This window comes from Aegilops tauschii, chromosome 2, assembly GCF_002575655.3.
Source record: "Aegilops tauschii subsp. strangulata cultivar AL8/78 chromosome 2, Aet v6.0, whole genome shotgun sequence".
Lineage (NCBI taxonomy): Eukaryota > Viridiplantae > Streptophyta > Magnoliopsida > Poales > Poaceae > Aegilops > Aegilops tauschii.
Window position 1 is genome coordinate 638,873,445 of NC_053036.3, and position 17,377 is coordinate 638,890,821.

The window sequence follows — 17,377 nt, forward strand, 5'->3', positions numbered from 1 at the left end:
TTTGCCCGGCTCCGACGAGGAAGGGGCGATGACAGCGGCGCGCCATTGGCTCGCTTCAGTGCTTATCATCGCTAGGTGGTCTATGGATCTGGATGTAATTTTTATTATTTCTAGTGTTCATTGTACTATCATGATTGAAGATGAATAGATCGAAAGTTTTTTTCACAAAATAAAAAGACTCACACTAGATTGTGGTTACTAGGCATCATTCTTAGCTGATGATATAAGCTTTACCAGTTCTGAGCCTGTCCCTTCTGTTCGATCCCCATCTATTCAGCTCATCTCTCACATCTGGCGGGAAATCATATGACAACCAATTGGGAGCCTACGTGGGCACATGCATCAGCAGAGTTCTCTCAGGCGGCAAATGAAGAGGCTTCGCTGAAACCAGGGCAGTTGGGCCGGCCCACTCTGCTCGTGTATAGTTTATTTTTTATTTTTCCTCTTCGACTTTTCCAAAAAGAAACTCGCCGTTTATTTTTTACGAGCTAGATATTTAAAAACCTATGAAAAAATATTTTATAAAATTGTTCAGTATGTGTTTTATAAAAATTTCAGTTTATATTAAAAAAGATCACCACATATTTAAAACATGTTCATGGTATAACTGAAAACTGTTCATCGTATAATTGGAAAAAGTTCATTGTACATAAAATATTATTCAACATACATAAGAAAAATGTTTATTATATGTTGAAAACATTCTTCAGTGTCTACTTGAAAACTGTTCATTATATATTAAAAACAATGTTCAGTGTGTACTTGAAAAATGTTTACCGTATACTGATGCCGCACTCCTGCCCACCCGACCTCTGCCGATGCCGCCCCCTTCCCGCCAGTCCGTCGATGCCGCCCCTGCCTAAGACGCCAAAGCGCCGGCCGCCTCCTAAGTGAAATGAATTAACCACTCCCCCGATCTATATTAAGAGTCGTCCGGTTAATTATAACGGAAAACCGAGTGAAAACCATCAAAACCCGTTGATCCAGCAAACACAAGATACATCTCACACACCAACCTTGTCAAGGTTGCACATTGATGTCATCGTGATCACTTCACCTCTAGCAATTCAGTCCGACTTCGCCGCCAATGACCATCGACTAAGCCAACATCGCAACTGTCGCGAGAAGACACATGGAGAACCAAGCTAATCAATCAGCCACCCTTGCCGGCGACAACGCAACTCTAAATCTGACAGTGAGGTACGAAGAACTATGCAAGGCCGGCGTCGCAAAAGATCACCGAACTGACCCCCTGCCGCTTGTATTTTAAAAGAAAAGCATGACTAAGTGTGCGATTACCAATTATTGCGCTCTACCAAATGAAGAGTAGTAGTTGAGTCTACCAAACGGACTTGACATGAACTTATCTCTTCATTGAATAGAGTAGTAGATTAAATGATTAATACAGTAGAAAGACGTGAAAATCTGAACAGCTCAAATGTCCAGCAACCAAAGTTTGGCTTCCGGTGTTTGTTTAACATGGAGGCGTTAGTTTAAGATGAAGATGTTGGCCTCTCGTAGTCACTGGAGTTGGCTCGATTCCACCAACCAAAGCACATGCTACGACCAATTCCTTCGACCCTCCTTTGAGGGGGTTGGCCATGGTAAATTCCTCTTGGTTTGTGTTAGGTAGGTCATGGTGACACGACAGACCAAGTTTGAGCACATGCATTCACAAGATTCCCTCGCATCGGCTCGAAGTGCGGGACCAGCACTTTTAAGTCATGAACCTACCTACCGGACTGTCCCGTAGGTTGTAGGGATTTTCTCATGGTCCTATAACAACTTAAACACACAAATATGTAGTGTAGATGGAATCACCCCATTTGAAGAAAAGCTAGGGGTAGACGTTTCTGGGCTTACCGAACTAGAGATTCTTCAAATCACGTCAAGGCTCAGAACAACTTGTTCTTTTGCATGTGATCCTAATATGGGTACACTAGAGGGTGCGAAGAGTATAAGGCAATACCTCACAACTTTAAAATGGCAAAATGATGGTAATTAATTAGTTAGAGAGATTGTGAAATTGGGGTCATCCAACGGGCGATGAAAACTAGCCCATATGGAATGGATAATAAGAAAGAGGGGAAAGAAATAAATTGTAATAAGTAAATAAATGCACCACATTAAAATCATGTTTTGCACAAAAATTTTTTTGGGGAAAATAGGCGATGTGTAAGTCAAGTGCTGTTTATCGAGGTGCTCGAGTTACAAATAGCCATCACGGAGCCGTCTGCAGCCTTCGTGATTGTCACGTGGCAACGTCCGTTGCCGAGCCCTAGCTGTAAGCCGGGCGCCTCTTTGGACTATGCTGAGTTTTGTACATAAGTCGTGAAACTTTTGTTCGAACCACCGGTCTTCCTTAGACTTAAGCCGAGGATCTTAGTTTGCCGTGCGTCTTTTATTTCATACTCGGCTTATTTCGATATAAGCCGAGTACTCGTGTTTTCACACTTGGCTTACGGACTGCCACACGGCAACGTGCGATTTTTCTGTAGTCCGCATCACAGAGGTCACAAGAAGACACATGGAGAACCAAGCTAATCAATCAGCCACCCTTGCCGGCGACAGCGCAGTTCTAAATCTGACGGTGAGCTACGAAGAACAATGCAAAGGCTAGCATCGCAAAAGATTCCCAATTAGTGCGCGCTACCGAACGAAGAGTAGTTGTTGAGTGTACCAAACGGACTGGGCATGAACTTATCTCTTCATGGAATAGATTAGAAGATTGAATGATTATTATACGGTTGAAAGACTTTGAAAATCTGAACAGCTCAAAATTTTCACCAACCAAAGTTTGGCTTCTGGCGTTTGTTTAAGATGAAGATGTTGGCCTCTCGTAGTCACCGGAGTTGGCTGCATTCCACTAACCAAAACACACGCGCTACGACCAATTCCTTGGAGTTCCACTTCGCCCACCCAGAGAGACCGGAGACATCCTCCATTGAAAGGCCTGCTCTTTGCTCCTTGCTCCTTGCTCCTTTCCTAATCCTCGCCGTGTCTCGAATCGGCAGCTGAAAGACCGACGCGAAGGATGACGGACGCGAGCCTGGGCTCCGCCCAGGGCGCCGTTGACTCTCTGCTTGCGCGTCTTGCATCAGTCCTCGTCGACGAGGCGCAACTGCTCGGCGGCGTCCGCCACAACGTGCAGTTCATCAAGGATGAGATGGAGAGCATGAACGGCTTCCTCCGGCACGTTGAGGAGGCCGACGAGGAGGACTACCAAGTCGGAGCGTGGATGAAGCAAGTCGCAGAAGTCGCCTACGCCTCATAGAACAGCATCGACCTCTACATCCAGAGCATCGGCGCTGGCCGCAGAGTGCCAGGCCTCCTAGGCTACCTGCGCCGCCTGCCCAAGCTGGTGTGGACGCTGCCGACGCGTCACCGCATCGCCAGTCAGATCCGGGAGCTCAAGATCCGGTCGTGCGAGGTGGGGGAGAGGCGCATGAGGTATGACGTCAAGGTGCCCGAGCCCGACCGAGATCGTGCAAAGGCTATGAAGAGGGCAGGGTGGCAAGCTGCTGGAAATGATGACACCGACGAGCAGGAAGATGGTGGACGGCGCCGCTTTGCTGACCTTCGCCTTGCTCGCGACAGGGTTGACGGCTACTGTGAGGACCTCTTGATACCGTTCCTGATGGATGCAAGGGAAAATCATGTTCGGCGGCGACACAACTATAAAGTCATAGCAGTTGTAGGAATGGGTGGCAAGGGCAAAACATATGAGGCGGCGAGGGCTTACAAAGCTCCTTCTGTCGTGAGCTCATTTGACTGCAAGGTCTGGATCTGCCTAGGCCAGGAATCGACTAAAGTGGCTGCGTTTCTCCGGAAGATCCTGGCAGCACTAGATAATCCATCAGATCAGTTTGACTTGGAATCCGCACAACTTCAGTCGATGGAGAAGGAAGAGCTTATCACACAGCTTCAGCCGAATGAGGAGGAAGAGCTTATCACAAACCTTCAGTCGGAGGAGATGAAAAAGCTTGTCCCAAACCTTGGGCGGACTGAGGAGGAAGAGCTCATCGAAAAGCTTGAGCTGCGCCTGAATGGTAAAAGGTTCTTGCTTGTGATTGATGATGTCCGGGATGGATATCTATGGAACCACATCGGAGCTGCTTTCCTCAAACAGAGCTGCTCTCCTGGTAGTGTCATACTGATCACCACACGTTCAAATTATGTGGCCCATTCATTTTCTCCAAACCTGAACATAGATATGGACACTAGTAGTGATTGGTACTTAGGCAGGGCGATGGCCCTAACGAACATCAACTGGGAGCTGAAGCCCATTTTACAGAAAATTGTCTCAAAACCCTTGCCAGTCGGGTTGTTTCTGCGTGCTCTGTATGTCAATCCTAAGAGGACAGAAGCTGATTTGCAGAGGTTCTGTGACAACCTGGACAACTCCACCACACTATCATCGAACAATGCAAGGCAAATACTGAAGTTCTGTAATCTGACAAGCAACTGCAAGAATTCTTTGCTATATATGTCTATTTTCCCTGAAGATACAATCTTTGAGCGGACACGATTGGTAAGAAGATGGGCCGCTGAAGGCATGACTGCTCAGAGAGGCAGACTAAGTGCACTGGATGAAGCTGACCACTGTTTTGATCTGCTTCTCGCCCACGGGTTTCTTACACCAAGGGACATGTCTGATACAGGAAAGGTGAAGAGCTGCAGAATGGATGCCATCATCCTTGGCACTGTGACACAGATTGCAAGAGAAGATCACTTTGTAAAGAACAACCATCATCCTGACTTGGCTCATCGCCTTTCGGTTCACTATGAAGGCCAACCGCAGCAAGCTGAGAAGGCGTGTTGGAATAATTGTGGCCGCCAAGCAACAGTTGAACAGTCCAATGCCACTCAAGAGTTCTTGGAATCACTTCCATCGTCAACTCACTCAGGGATTCTGAAAGTCTTTGATCTAGAAGACTGCAATGAATTGGAGGACCACCATGTTAAAATCATTTGCAACCATGCATTCCACCTTAAGTACTTGAGCGTCCGGAAAACTGGCATTACTGAACTACCCCAGCAGCTCGGCAAGCTTCAGTCCCTAGAGACCCTGGACATTCGTGAAACAAAAATAAAATCATTTGCCAAAAATTCCATTTTTCTGCCAAAGCTAAAGCATCTACTTGCTGGCCAATGGACTGATGAAGAGCTTGTTGTAAATGGTGACGTCCAATCAAAGCAGACGTTTTCCACCGTGGCGATGCCCAAACATATCGGGGACATGACAGAATTGCAGGTGATATCTCATATTGCAGTTTCTGGCGATGGCAGTGAACTACAATATGTTGGCTACCTACTTCAGTTGGTTAAGTTGGGTGTGGTTGTCTCCGGAAGTAAAGCATCATCAGTCTTGAGGCATTTGTACCATGCAACTGGAAATCTTGGATTTCTTCGCTCACTGTCAATCCAAGTCACAAAAACCGACGAAGACTATGAGAACATGAACAGGCAAGATGCAAGCCCAATATATCCAAAGTATCTTCATAAGCTAAAAATCAGTGGCCTGAAAAATGGATTGCCTTCATGGATTGCAAAGCTCAAGGTACTTACCAAAATGACCCTGCGTATGACTTTCATAACAGACGATGACTTCATAATCCTTGGCCAGCTTACAAGCTTGTCCGGGCTTAGGCTCCAACAGGAGTCCTGCAATGAAGTACACTCGCCTTCAAAAAAGATGCATTTCAGAGTCTTAAGTTCCTTGACATTGCGTGCTCAGCCATTACCACTATCAACTTTGACAATGAGGCATGTCCTAATCTGAAGAAGTTAACCTGGTCTTCTACTCGTGAAAAATCTCTTTCGGGGATTGAGCGCCTTCCAAGACTCAAAAATCTCGAGCTGACAGGCATATTTGACTTGCAAAGTGTGAAACTAGCAATTGAAGCAAACATGAACAAGCCTATCTTGGTAACAAACTGAATCAGTGCTTAGGTTCAGGAGGAGATGACTGACCTCACCACAGGACTCAATGATGCTTTTATTCTGGGGCAGAAATGTATGTCAAGAAAAGGATTTCATTCTTTGTGGATTATGCCAGCCAGTTCAACTCCAACATATTTCTTTTTTGCGACAACACTCCTAAGTATTTGATTTATCTTGTCTGTTTTATACGTTATTATGTGCACTGCAGTGATTGAACTGGTGTGTGTTTGCTCAGGTCACTCTTGAATTCAAGTTATCTGTTGTGTTGTGTTGTATCGTGTGCTATTGTTAGCATTTGTTCACGCAGAAATATGTATTTTGTTTAATAAAATTCAAGAGTTGTTGCTCTTGTGCGCACTAGGAAAAGTATCTGCATTACTTTAGTAGCAGACATCGTATTGATGGCCCAAAAATATTGTTCTGTTTAAAATGCGTACATTGTTAGTATCGTTCAGTTTAAAATGCCTACATCGTTACCCACATCAGATGCATCCAGTCAGCTGCAGCAGACAAATCATAACAAAAGTATGAACCTTTATTGAGTAAATAATGATGAGGGTGCTATGTCGATCTGAAATGGATGCAAAGGGACCACTCGACATAATGGATTGTGTATGTATTTGATAGAAATGTGAAATCATAGTTGAGGATAAAGTACTCGGAAGACATGGAACTAAAGGAATCATATATACAAAATAAAACCGGCTAAGCTATCGACAATCCTGTTAAATTGAAGTGCTTGGGCATGTGCTCCCCGATGGCGGCAAGGGAGAGTGAGATGAGCGGGGAGGAAGCGCATGATTTTCATCTGGCTGCTTATGTTTCTGGTCCACCAAAATCATATTATTGGATTCATATATGGACAACGAAGTTTCTAAATATATAATTTTCAATTATAATACATTTTAAACCGAATCCCTCAGGGCTCTATCCATTAAGTAACAGTTTTCGTTGATTAACAGAAAATCAGGGGAAAACCCTCAGAACATACAAACACAAGATACATCACCCTCCTCTGCATACAGAACGTCGCTAAGGTTGCAGATTGGCATTATCTTCACCTCTAGCAAGTGACTCCAAGTTCGACGCAAACAACCACTGACCAGGTCACTCCAAGTTCGACGCAAATGATCACCGACCCGACCCACATCGCAATGGACGCGAGAAAACACATGAAGAACGAAGCCAATCAATCAGTCAACCTTGTCAGCGAAAACGCAGCTCCAAATCTAATGGCGAGCTACCAAGGAGAACTATGCAAGGCTGACGCCGCGAATAATCATCGCACACACCACCTGTCGTCTATATTTAAGAAAGGAAAGAATGACTAACCGAGAGTGGTTGAGTCTACCAAATGGACTTGTCATGAACTTATCTCTTCATTGAATATATTACATAGAAAGACTTGAAAATCTGGACAGAACAAATGTGCAGCAACCAAAGTTTGGCTTCTAGGCTTATACCTAGAGTTTTCATCTTTTCCATCAATAGGTACCCCCAAGGCGTTGGAACTTTGAGACGAGATAGGAGGATACCTAATATGGGACTTGGAGCTCTAGATTGTACTCAAGAAGCACCACCAAATCAAAACCATTCATGTGTTGTCACCACTAACTTCCTCAATCCCAGAAACTACATGTGATGGGTCAGAAATCCAGCCGCCGGTGATGCACAACCAAAACCTCTGCGTCAAGCCGTCTCCATAGATTGCATATCACAGTCAAACGCAAACTGTCCGAAGTGAGAACCACCAAAACCCACGAGGAGCCTTCCTACCGCATCCCGCAACCTCGCAAGTACGAGCCTTAAGCAACATCCATCGGATCTGCAGAGAGTCCTCGGTGTCCACCGCAACCTGATGGTTGGCCGATGCTGACACGGTCAGATCATCGGCTCCAACAATTCTGAGCAGTCGACACCTTGAACGCCGCGTGCGCCCTAGACAGCATGGCCCTGACTAGGCTAGACTCACGCCACTGATGTATGTCAGTTATGTATGAGGAGGAAAAGACGTTTGCGATGCAATCAACTGCCACAGGCATAGTCGCCATCGAGCTCGCACGAAGCATTTGAAAGCCGCGGAAATTGCCTAGGGACGACGAACTCGACACCCAACTCACTCATGCTTTGCACGGTGGTGGCAAGGTAGCGAGATGAGAGTAGAGGAAGAGCAGGTGTTGGATTTGAATGCGCATATTATTGGATTCACATATGGATTAAGTTTCAAAATCTATAGTTTTTAAATTATAATATGTATTTTTAAGCTGGAGGCCTCGAGGCTCTATTCATTAATTAAGAGTTGTTCCATTAATTAACGCAAAACCGGGGAAAACCGTCAGAACATCGGGCAAACACAAGATATATCACACGCCGCTAGAGAGAAAATCTTATTGAGGTTGCACACTGGCATCATCGTCATCACTTCACCTTTAGCAAGTGACTCCTACACAAATGACCACCAACCAGGGCGACATTAGCAAGTGACTCCTACACAAACGACCACCAACCAGGGCGACATCGCAACGGCGGCGAGAAGACACATGAAGAACCAAGCCAATCAATAAGCCACCCTTGTTAGCAACAGTGCAGCTCCAAATCTAATTGCGAGTTATGAAGGAGAACTTGGCTCGCGCCGCGAAAGATCACCGAACACACCACCCGCCGCCTGTATTCTAAAACGAAAAAGTGACTAAGTGGCGATTTCAATTAGTGTGCCCTACCAAATGAAGCGTAGTGGTTGAGTCTACCAAACGGACTTGGCATGAACTTATCTCTTCATTGAATAGATTAGTAGTACTCCCTCCGTCCCAAAACAAGTGTCTAATCTTTATACTAACTTTATAAGTTAAGGCACTTATTTTGGAACGGAGGGAGTAATAAATAATACAATACGATATAAAGACTTGAAAAACTGAATAGCTCAAATGTTCACCAACCAAAGTTTGGCTTCTGGCGTTTGTTTAAGATGGAGGCGTTAGTTTAAGATGAAGATGTTGGCCTCTCGTAGTCACCAACCAAAACACACGCTACGACAAATTCCTGCGAGCTCCACTTCGCACATCCTCCATTGAAAGGCCTCCTTGCTGGCCGGCTTTGCATAATCCTCGTTCGACAGCTCAGAGTCTTAGAGACCGGCCAGAAGGATGGCAGATATGACCCTGGGCTCCGCCCAGGGCGCCGTTGACTCTCTCCTGGGGCGTCTCACAACGCTCCTCGTCGACGAGGTGCAGCTGCTCGGTGGCGTCCGCCGTGACGTGCAGTTCATCAAGGACGAGATGGAGAGCATGAACGGCTTCCTCCTGCACGTGGCGGAGGCCGCTGAGGAGGACCACCACCAGGTCGGAGCGTGGATGAAGCAAGTCGCGGAGGTTGCCTACGCCTCCCAAAACAGCGTTGATCGGTACATCCAGAGCATCGGCGCTGGCCGCAGGGAGCCAGGCCTCCTAGGCTACCTGCGCCGGCTGCCCAAGCTGGTGTGGACACTGCCGACGCGTCACCGCATCGCCAATCAGATACGGGAGCTCAAGATCCGGTCTTGCGAGGTGGGGGAGAGGCGCATGAGGTACGACGTCAAAATGCCCAAACTAGCTGCTGCCAGGGTTATGAAGAAGGCAGGGTGGCAAGGTGCCCGAAATGATGACACCGAGGAGGAGGAAGATGCTGAAGCCAAGGAGCCATCAATATGGGAAAAGGAGACACGGCGCAGCTGGGCTGATGATATTTATCCTCACAACTACCGCATGAACGGCTACTATGAGTTGGAATCCATCCTGAATTATCAGTATGGTGATTGCCTTCAAGCCGTAGCGGTTGTAGCAAAAGGTGGGAAGGGCAAATCCGTTGTAGGGAAGGCTTACCGCAACGCATTAATGGTGGGAAGCGCAAGCCCTCCTTCTTTCAAGACGTTATTTGATTGCAAGGCCTGGATCTGCCTAGGGCAGGAATCGACTGAAACGGCCGCATTTCTCCGGAAGATCCTGGCAGCACTAGACAGTCCATCAGAGATCGACTTGGAATCCGCACAGCTTCAGCCGAATGAGGAGGTAGAGCTTATCACACCGCTCCAGCCGAAGGAGAAGGAAGAGCTTACCGCACGGCTTCAGCCGAATGATGAGGAAGAGCTTACCACTCGGCCAAAGGAGAAGGAAGAGCAAGAGCTTATCGCACAGCTTCAGCTACACCTAAAAGGTAAAACATCCTTGATTGTGATTGATGATGTCTGGGATAGATCTCTATGGAACCGCGTCAAATCTGCTTTCTCTGGGATAGATTTCTGTAAAAAAGTTGTCATAGTGATCAACACACCTTCAATTGATGTGGCCCAATCATTTTGTCCAGACCTAAAAATAGATTTGGACACTGGTAGTCATTTTTACGTAGACAAGGCAATGTCCCTCATGAAGCTATACAGGTTGGGCCATCCTGAGCTGCGGTCCATTTTAGAGGAAATTGTCTCAAAACCATTGCCAGTCAGGTTGTTTCTGCGTGCTCTGTATGCCAATCCTAACAGGACAGCAGCTGATTTGCAGAGTCTGTGTGACAACCTGGACAACTCCACCACACTATCATCCTACAACGCAAGGCAAGTACTGAAGTTTTGTAATCTGAGTAGCAACTGCATCAACTGTTTGCTATATATGTCCATTTTCCCCGAAATTATGATAAGCTTTAAATGGAGAAGATTGGCAAGAATATGGGCCGCTGAAGGCATGACTGCTAGAAGAGGCAGACTAACTGCACTTGATGAAGCTGACCACTGTTTTGATCAGCTTATCGCCCACGAGTTTCTTATACCGGGGGTCAAATCCGATAAAGGAAAGGTGATGTATACAAGGGATGACACCTTCCTTGACATTTTTACACAGATTGCAAGAGAAGATCACTTTGTAAAGAACAACAATCACCTTTACTTGGCTTATTGCCATTCGGATCACATTCAAATCGACCACTACACCAACTCACGGTTTTTGAAGTCACTTCCTTCGTCAAGCCACTTGGGACTTCTGAAAGTGCTTGATCTAGAACACTGCTGTGATGTGGAGGACCACCATGTCAAAATCATTTGCAACCATGCAATCCAACTTAAGTACTTAAGCCTCCGGAGAACTGGCATTACTGAACTACCCAAGCAGCTCAACAAGCTTCAGTCCCTAGAGACGCTGGACATTCGTGGAACAGGAGTAAAAGCATTCGCCAAAAACTCCGTTTTTCTGCCAAAGCTCAAGCTTCTACTTGCTGGTCACTGGACTCGTGAAGAACTTTATGTTAGAGTTATAATATAGGTCATGTACCCCTTTGTATTTATCCCGTTGTATAAGGGGTTTCCTGCATATGTTCCACACCTGTACATGTATATATATCGGCCTATGGCCTCATGGGAATACAAGTTGCTTATTCCTAACATGGTATTAGAGCTCTAGGGTTTCTTTTCGCACGCCGCAACTCGTGCTCGATCCCGTCGTGACGGCCGCCGCTGCTCCGATCCGCTGCTCTGGCCTGAAGCGTCCACACCCGACGACGCTCCTCAACACGCGCCCGACGACGCTGCTCCTGGTCTCCCGCCCATCCCCGGTCTCCCGCCTGAAGCGTCCTGGCCTGCTCGTGGTCTCCGATCTGCTGCCCCGGCCTGAAGCGTCCCCAGCCTGCTCGTGGTCTCCTGCCAGCCACCGGGTCTCCTGCCCATCCCTGGTCTCCCGCCCGCTCGTGGCTCCCGCCAGCCACCCGGTCTCCCGCCCAGCTCCGGTCTCCCGCCCGCTCGTGGCTCCCGCCAGCCACCCGGTCTCCCGCTCGTCCGGTGCTCTGCTGATTTCGGGTCTCGGATTCTGCTGATTTCGGGTCTCAGCTAAAAAAAATGTCTGCTGCATCGGGCTATGTTGTTGTCCCTCGCTGTCCGGTGATCTTCGATGGTACGAACTACACCGAGTTCGCTGGCTTCATGCGCATTCACATGCGCGGCATCCGTCTCTGGGGTGTTCTTTCTGGCGAGGTCTGCTGTCCGCCACGTCCGGTTCCTCCGGTGGCCCCTACTCCGCTGACTCCACTGGTTCTTCCTCCAGATGCTAATCAGGCCGCCAAGGATGCGGCTAAGATTGCTGATGAGGCTGCTGATCGCGCCTATGATGAGAGGGTTTTGTCTTATGAGGAGGCTCTTCAGACGTATCATGGTGCTTTGTCTGTTTACACCCAGTGGCTTGATGATGATGCTCGTGCTGCAGCTGTTCTCACTGCTAGTGTTCTGCCTCAGTTTGCTTCTGAGTTTCTGGGTCTTCCTACTGTCTTCCAGATGTGGACCTGTCTTCGTCAGCGCTATGAGCCCTCTGATGATGCCTTATACCTTTCTGTGGTTCGTCAGGAGCATGCTCTTCAGCAGGGTGACTCTACTGTTGATGACTTTTATGCACAGAGTTCTGCTATCTGGCGCCAGCTTGATTCTCTCCGCAGTGCTGGTTGTCGTACTTGCCCCTGCTGCCAGGCTGTCCAGGCTGATTTGGAGTTTCATCGCGTCTACGAGTTCCTGTCTCTGCTCTGTAAGGAGTTTGAGCCCCGACGTGCTCAGTTGTTTGCTCGTGGCCGTATTTCTCTCATGGAGGCGCTTTCAGAGATTCGTGCTGAGGAGACTCGCCTACGTGGTGCTGGGTTGCTGGAGGTTCCCTCTGTGCTCGCTACTCGGGCTTCTTCCACTCCACCTGCTGCACCGCCCCATTCTCGCTCGAGTGCTCCGCCGCTCTTGCCCACTCCTTCTGGAGGCTCAAGTCGCCCCCGTCCACATTGTGACTACTGCAACAATGATGGTCATATTGAGTCCCAGTGCTACACAAAGCGGAAACACCTGCGCAAGGCGCGATCATCCTCCTCAGGGACTTCGTCATCTCCCTCGCCAGCTTCAGCCATTGCTTTGACTGAGCAGGATATTCTGAGACTTAAGCGTCTGCTCGCGGCTTCAGGTTCTTCCTCGACGGGTACTGCTGGTTCTGTGACTGATGCTTCCCGCACTGAGCACCCGCCCTTTACACAGTCAGGTACATCCCCATGGGTTCTGGACTCTGGAGCTTCTTTTCATATGTCTTCTCATTCTTCCGCTTTGTCCTCTCTTCGATCGCTGGATTCTCCTGTTCATGTCTTCACTGCTGATGGTACTCCACTTTCTGTTGCTAGTAGAGGCCATCTTTCCACTCCTTCTTATTCTGTTCCTGATGTTGCTCATGTTCCTCGACTTACCATGAATCTGTTTTCTGCCGGTCAACTTACTGATTCTGGTTGTCGTGTCATCCTTGATGTTGACTCTTGTTCTGTCCAGGATCGTCGCACGCACACTCTGGTTGGGGCTGGCCCTCGCCGTCGTGATTCTCAGGGTCTTTGGGAGTTGGACTGGCTTCATGTTCCTTCCGCTGCCACCACCATCGCCAGTCCCTCCGCTGCTGTCGCCTCTGTTACTGGTTCCTTCAAGCAGTGGCATCATCGACTTGGTCATCTGTGTGGTTCTCGGTTATCATCTTTAGTTCGTCGAGGTCTTCTGGGGTCTGTCTCAGGAGATGTCTCTTTAGAGTGTCAGGGTTGTCGTCTTGGCAAGCAGATTCAGTTACCATATTCACATAGTGAGTCAGTGTCTAAGCGTCCTTTTGATTTAGTCCATTCTGATGTATGGGGTCCGGCTCCTTTCGCTTCGAAAGGTGGTCATAAATACTATATTATTTTCATCGATGATTTTTCTCGTTACACATGGCTTTATTTCATGACTTCTCGTAGTGAGGTGTTGTCTATTTATAAGCGTTTTGCTTCCATGGTTCATACTCAGTTCTCTTCACCCATTCGTGTTTTTCGTGCTGAGTCCGCTGGTGAGTATATCTCTAAGATGTTGCGTGGTGTCCTTGTTGAGCAGGGTACTCTTGCCCAGTTCTCTTGTCCTGGTGCTCATGCTCAGAATGGCGTGTCTGAGCGCAAGCATCGTCACCTTCTTGAGACGGCTCGTGCGATGATGATCGCCGCCTCTCTTCCGCCTCATTTTTGGGCTGAGGCTATCTCCACTTCCGCCTATCTCATCAACCTTCAGCCGTCCGCTGCTTTGCAGGGTGGTGTTCCTTTTGAGCGTATTTTTGATCGTTCTCCCGATTATTCAATGCTTCGCTTGTTTGGTTGTGTTTGCTATGTTCTTCTTGCCCTCGCGAACGCACCAAACTGACCGCTCAGTTTGTTGAGTGTGTCTTCTTAGGCTACAGTGATGAGCATAAGGGCTATCGTTGTTGGGATCCTATCGGTCATCGGATGCGTATCTCTCGAGACGTGACTTTTGATGAGTCTCGTCCTTTCTACCCACGCCCATCTTCCTCGTTTTTTTCAGTGGATGATATCTCTTTCCTCGCTTTTCCTGACTCACCTATCACCCCTGTCGCGCCTGTGCCTATTAGTTCCACTCCCTCTACTTCTCCACCCCTCGTCGATTCGCCGCCACCATCTTCCCCGGTCTCCTCACCTAGCATGTCACCGGATTCTACACCTTCATCTCCGGTGACTTCTTCGTCGCCACCCCTCGATTCTACCTTGGCGATTCCTCCTTCTCTTGTTCCATCTTTTCCTCAGCATTACACTCGTCGTTCATGACCTGTGGATGCTTCCTTGGATGAGTCTTCCTCTTCCTCTCAGCCTACTTATGGCTTGCGTTCTCGTCCTCGCCCGCCTATTGATCGTTTTGGATTTCCCACTGCTGGTGCTGCTGTTCTTGAGCCGACTTCTTACCGTCAGGCTGTTGTTCATCCTGAATGGCAGTTTGCGATGGCAGAGGAGATTGCTGCTCTTGAACGCACTGGTACCTGGGATCTTGTTTCTCTTCCTCCCGGAGTCCGTCCCATCACTTGTAAGTGGGTCTACAAGGTTAAGACTCGCTCCGATGGTTCTCTTGAGCGTCACAAAGCTCGTCTCGTGGCTCGTGGTTTTCAGCAGGAGCATGGTCGTGATTATGACGAGACTTTTGCTCCTGTGGCCCATATGACCACTATTCGTACACTTCTTGCCGTTGCCTCTGCACGCCACTGGTCTATATCTCAGCTTGATGTTAAGAATGCCTTTCTTAATGGTGAGCTGCGTGAGGAGGTGTACATGCAGCCACCACCTGAGTATTTTGTTCCTGATGGCATGGTGTGTCGTCTTCGTCGCTCTCTCTATGGCCTTAAGCAAGCCCCTCGCGCCTGGTTTGAGCGTTTTGCCTCTGTGGTCACTACTGCTGGTTTTTCAGCAAGTGCTCATGATCCAGCATTGTTTATTCACCTTTCTCCTCGTGGCCGGACTCTTCTTCTTCTCTATGTTGATAATATGGTCATCGCTGGGGATGACCCCGAGTATATTGCCTTTGTAAAGGCCCGTCTTGGTGAGCAGTTTCTTATGTCTGATCTTGGACCTCTTCGCTACTTTCTTGGGATTGAAGTCTCTTCTACCTCTGATGGCTTTTTTATATCCCAGGAAAAGTATATCCAGGATCTTCTTGCTCATGCTGCTCTTACTGATGAGCGCATTGTTGAGACTCCTATGGAGCTCAATGTTCACCTCCGTGCTACTGATGGTGATCCTCTCCCTGACCCGACGCGTTATCGTCATCTTGTTGACAGTCTTGTCTATCTAGCTGTCACTCGTCCGGACATCTCTTATCCGGTTCATATTCTGAGTCAGTTTGTCTCTGCTCCCACCTCGGTTCACTATAGTCATCTCCTTCGTGTTCTCCGATATCTTCGGGGCACGATCTCTCACCGTCTATTCTTTCCTAGCTCCAGTTCTTTACAGCTTCAGGCCTATGCGGATGCTACGTGGGCTAGTGATCCTTCTGATCGCCGTTCACTTTCTGCTTACTGTGTTTTTCTTGGCGGTTCTCTCATTGCCTGGAAGACAAAGAAACAGATTGCAGTTTCCCGTTCGAGTGCTGAGGCTGAGTTGCGAGCCATGGCTCTTTTGACGGCAAAGGTGACTTGGTTACGGTGGTTACTTCAGGATTTTGGTGTTTCTGTCACTACACCGACTCTGCTCTTATCTGACAGTACAGGTGCTATTAGCATTGCGCGCGATCCTGTGAAGCATGAGCTCACCAAGCATATTGGTGTTGATGCTTTCTATGTGCGCGCTGCTGTGCAGGATCAGGTTATTGCTATTCAGTATGTGCCTTCCGAGTTACAGTTGGCGGATTTCCTGACGAAGGCCAGACTAGAGCACAACATGGCTTTTATCTCTCCAAACTCAGTGTTGTTCCTCCACCATGAGTTTGAGGGGGGGGGGGGTGTTAGAGTTATAATATAGGTCATGTACCCCTTTGTATTTATCCCGTTATATAAGAGGTTTCCTGCATATGTTCCACACCTGTACATGTATATACACTGGTAGAAAAAAGCCCTTTAGTCCCGGTTCGCAACAGCCTTTAGTCCCGGCTGTGCAACCGGGACTAAATATGCGCGACTAAAGACCCCCCCTTTAGTCGCGCCTCTTACGGACCGCGACTAAAGGCTTTAGTCCCGGTTCTTGTGGCTGACCGGGACTAAAGGCCCGTCCACGTGGGCGCCAGTGGTCCGTCGGGGCGGAGGACCTTTAGTCCCGGTTCTCGTGGCCAACCGGGACTAAAGGCCTCCTCCGCAGGTTTAGGGTTTTAGCCCCCCTAAACCTGGTTTCTTTTTAGTTTGGAGTGTTTTATTTCTTTTATATTTTATTTTGTGTTTTATTTTAATTTTGATAAAGTTTCAGTACACATATTCTACGCTACTATATACATGCATATGAAATTTCAAACAAGAAGAATTCAAGAGGAATATATAATATATATTCAATCTCGGGTGACCATATACAACTTCGAACAAGTTTCCATACACAATTAGGATGGATGACCATATACAACTTCGAACAAGTTTCAATCTCGGGTATGCATATAAATTTCTTCGTCCTCGGTATAGTGTTCTCCTTTAGGATTGATGACTTCCCTCATGAAAAATCCTGCTAATTCTTCTTGAATTGGTCGGAAGCGAGCTTCTGGACTAAGCCTCCTCCGCAAGTTATCCGTCGCGTTCCGCATGCTATCCGATGCCTTCCGCTCAGAGGTGTGTCTCCGGATGTTCTCACAAACATAGTATCCACATAGATTGGTCCCCGGTGGCTGCTTATCCACATTAACTAACCTTCTGAAATCTAGCTCATGTTTGAATTCACCGACAATTTCTTCTGAGAACCGTCTCCAAACCCTACAGGGCAAAGAAAATTAAATGAACAAGGGAGTTATTAGTTACTTGATATTAGGAAATGAACGAAAGAGACCGATCGATATAGAGCTCAAATGATTGAAAATAATTACTTTTGCAGCATTTTTCTCATGTCGGCCCAACGCTTTGGATCCGAATCCATGGAGTCCATGATTTGAACTCTGGAGGTGTGAAGTTCAATATTTAGCAGAATCCAGTGGAACCTGCGG

General features: G+C 47.7%; 2 protein-coding genes across 2 annotated transcripts; both read left to right on the forward strand.

Moving 5' to 3' along the window:
* The first annotated feature begins 3,034 nt into the window (after nucleotides 1-3,034).
* On the forward strand, nucleotides 3,035-5,940 carry LOC109763352 (disease resistance protein Pik-2-like). Its single transcript, XM_040400777.1, has 3 exons — nucleotides 3,035-3,226; nucleotides 3,275-5,560; nucleotides 5,707-5,940. Exons 1-3 carry the CDS (start codon nucleotides 3,035-3,037, stop codon nucleotides 5,938-5,940), a joined length of 2,712 nt encoding a protein of 903 aa, XP_040256711.1.
* A 2,897-nt stretch (nucleotides 5,941-8,837) lies between these two features.
* Nucleotides 8,838-11,395, forward strand: LOC141041858 (disease resistance protein PIK6-NP-like). The gene has a single exon (XM_073509374.1). It carries the CDS (start codon nucleotides 9,087-9,089, stop codon nucleotides 11,223-11,225), a length of 2,139 nt encoding a protein of 712 aa, XP_073365475.1. The 5' UTR covers nucleotides 8,838-9,086; the 3' UTR covers nucleotides 11,226-11,395.
* The last annotated feature ends 5,982 nt before the right edge of the window (nucleotides 11,396-17,377 follow it).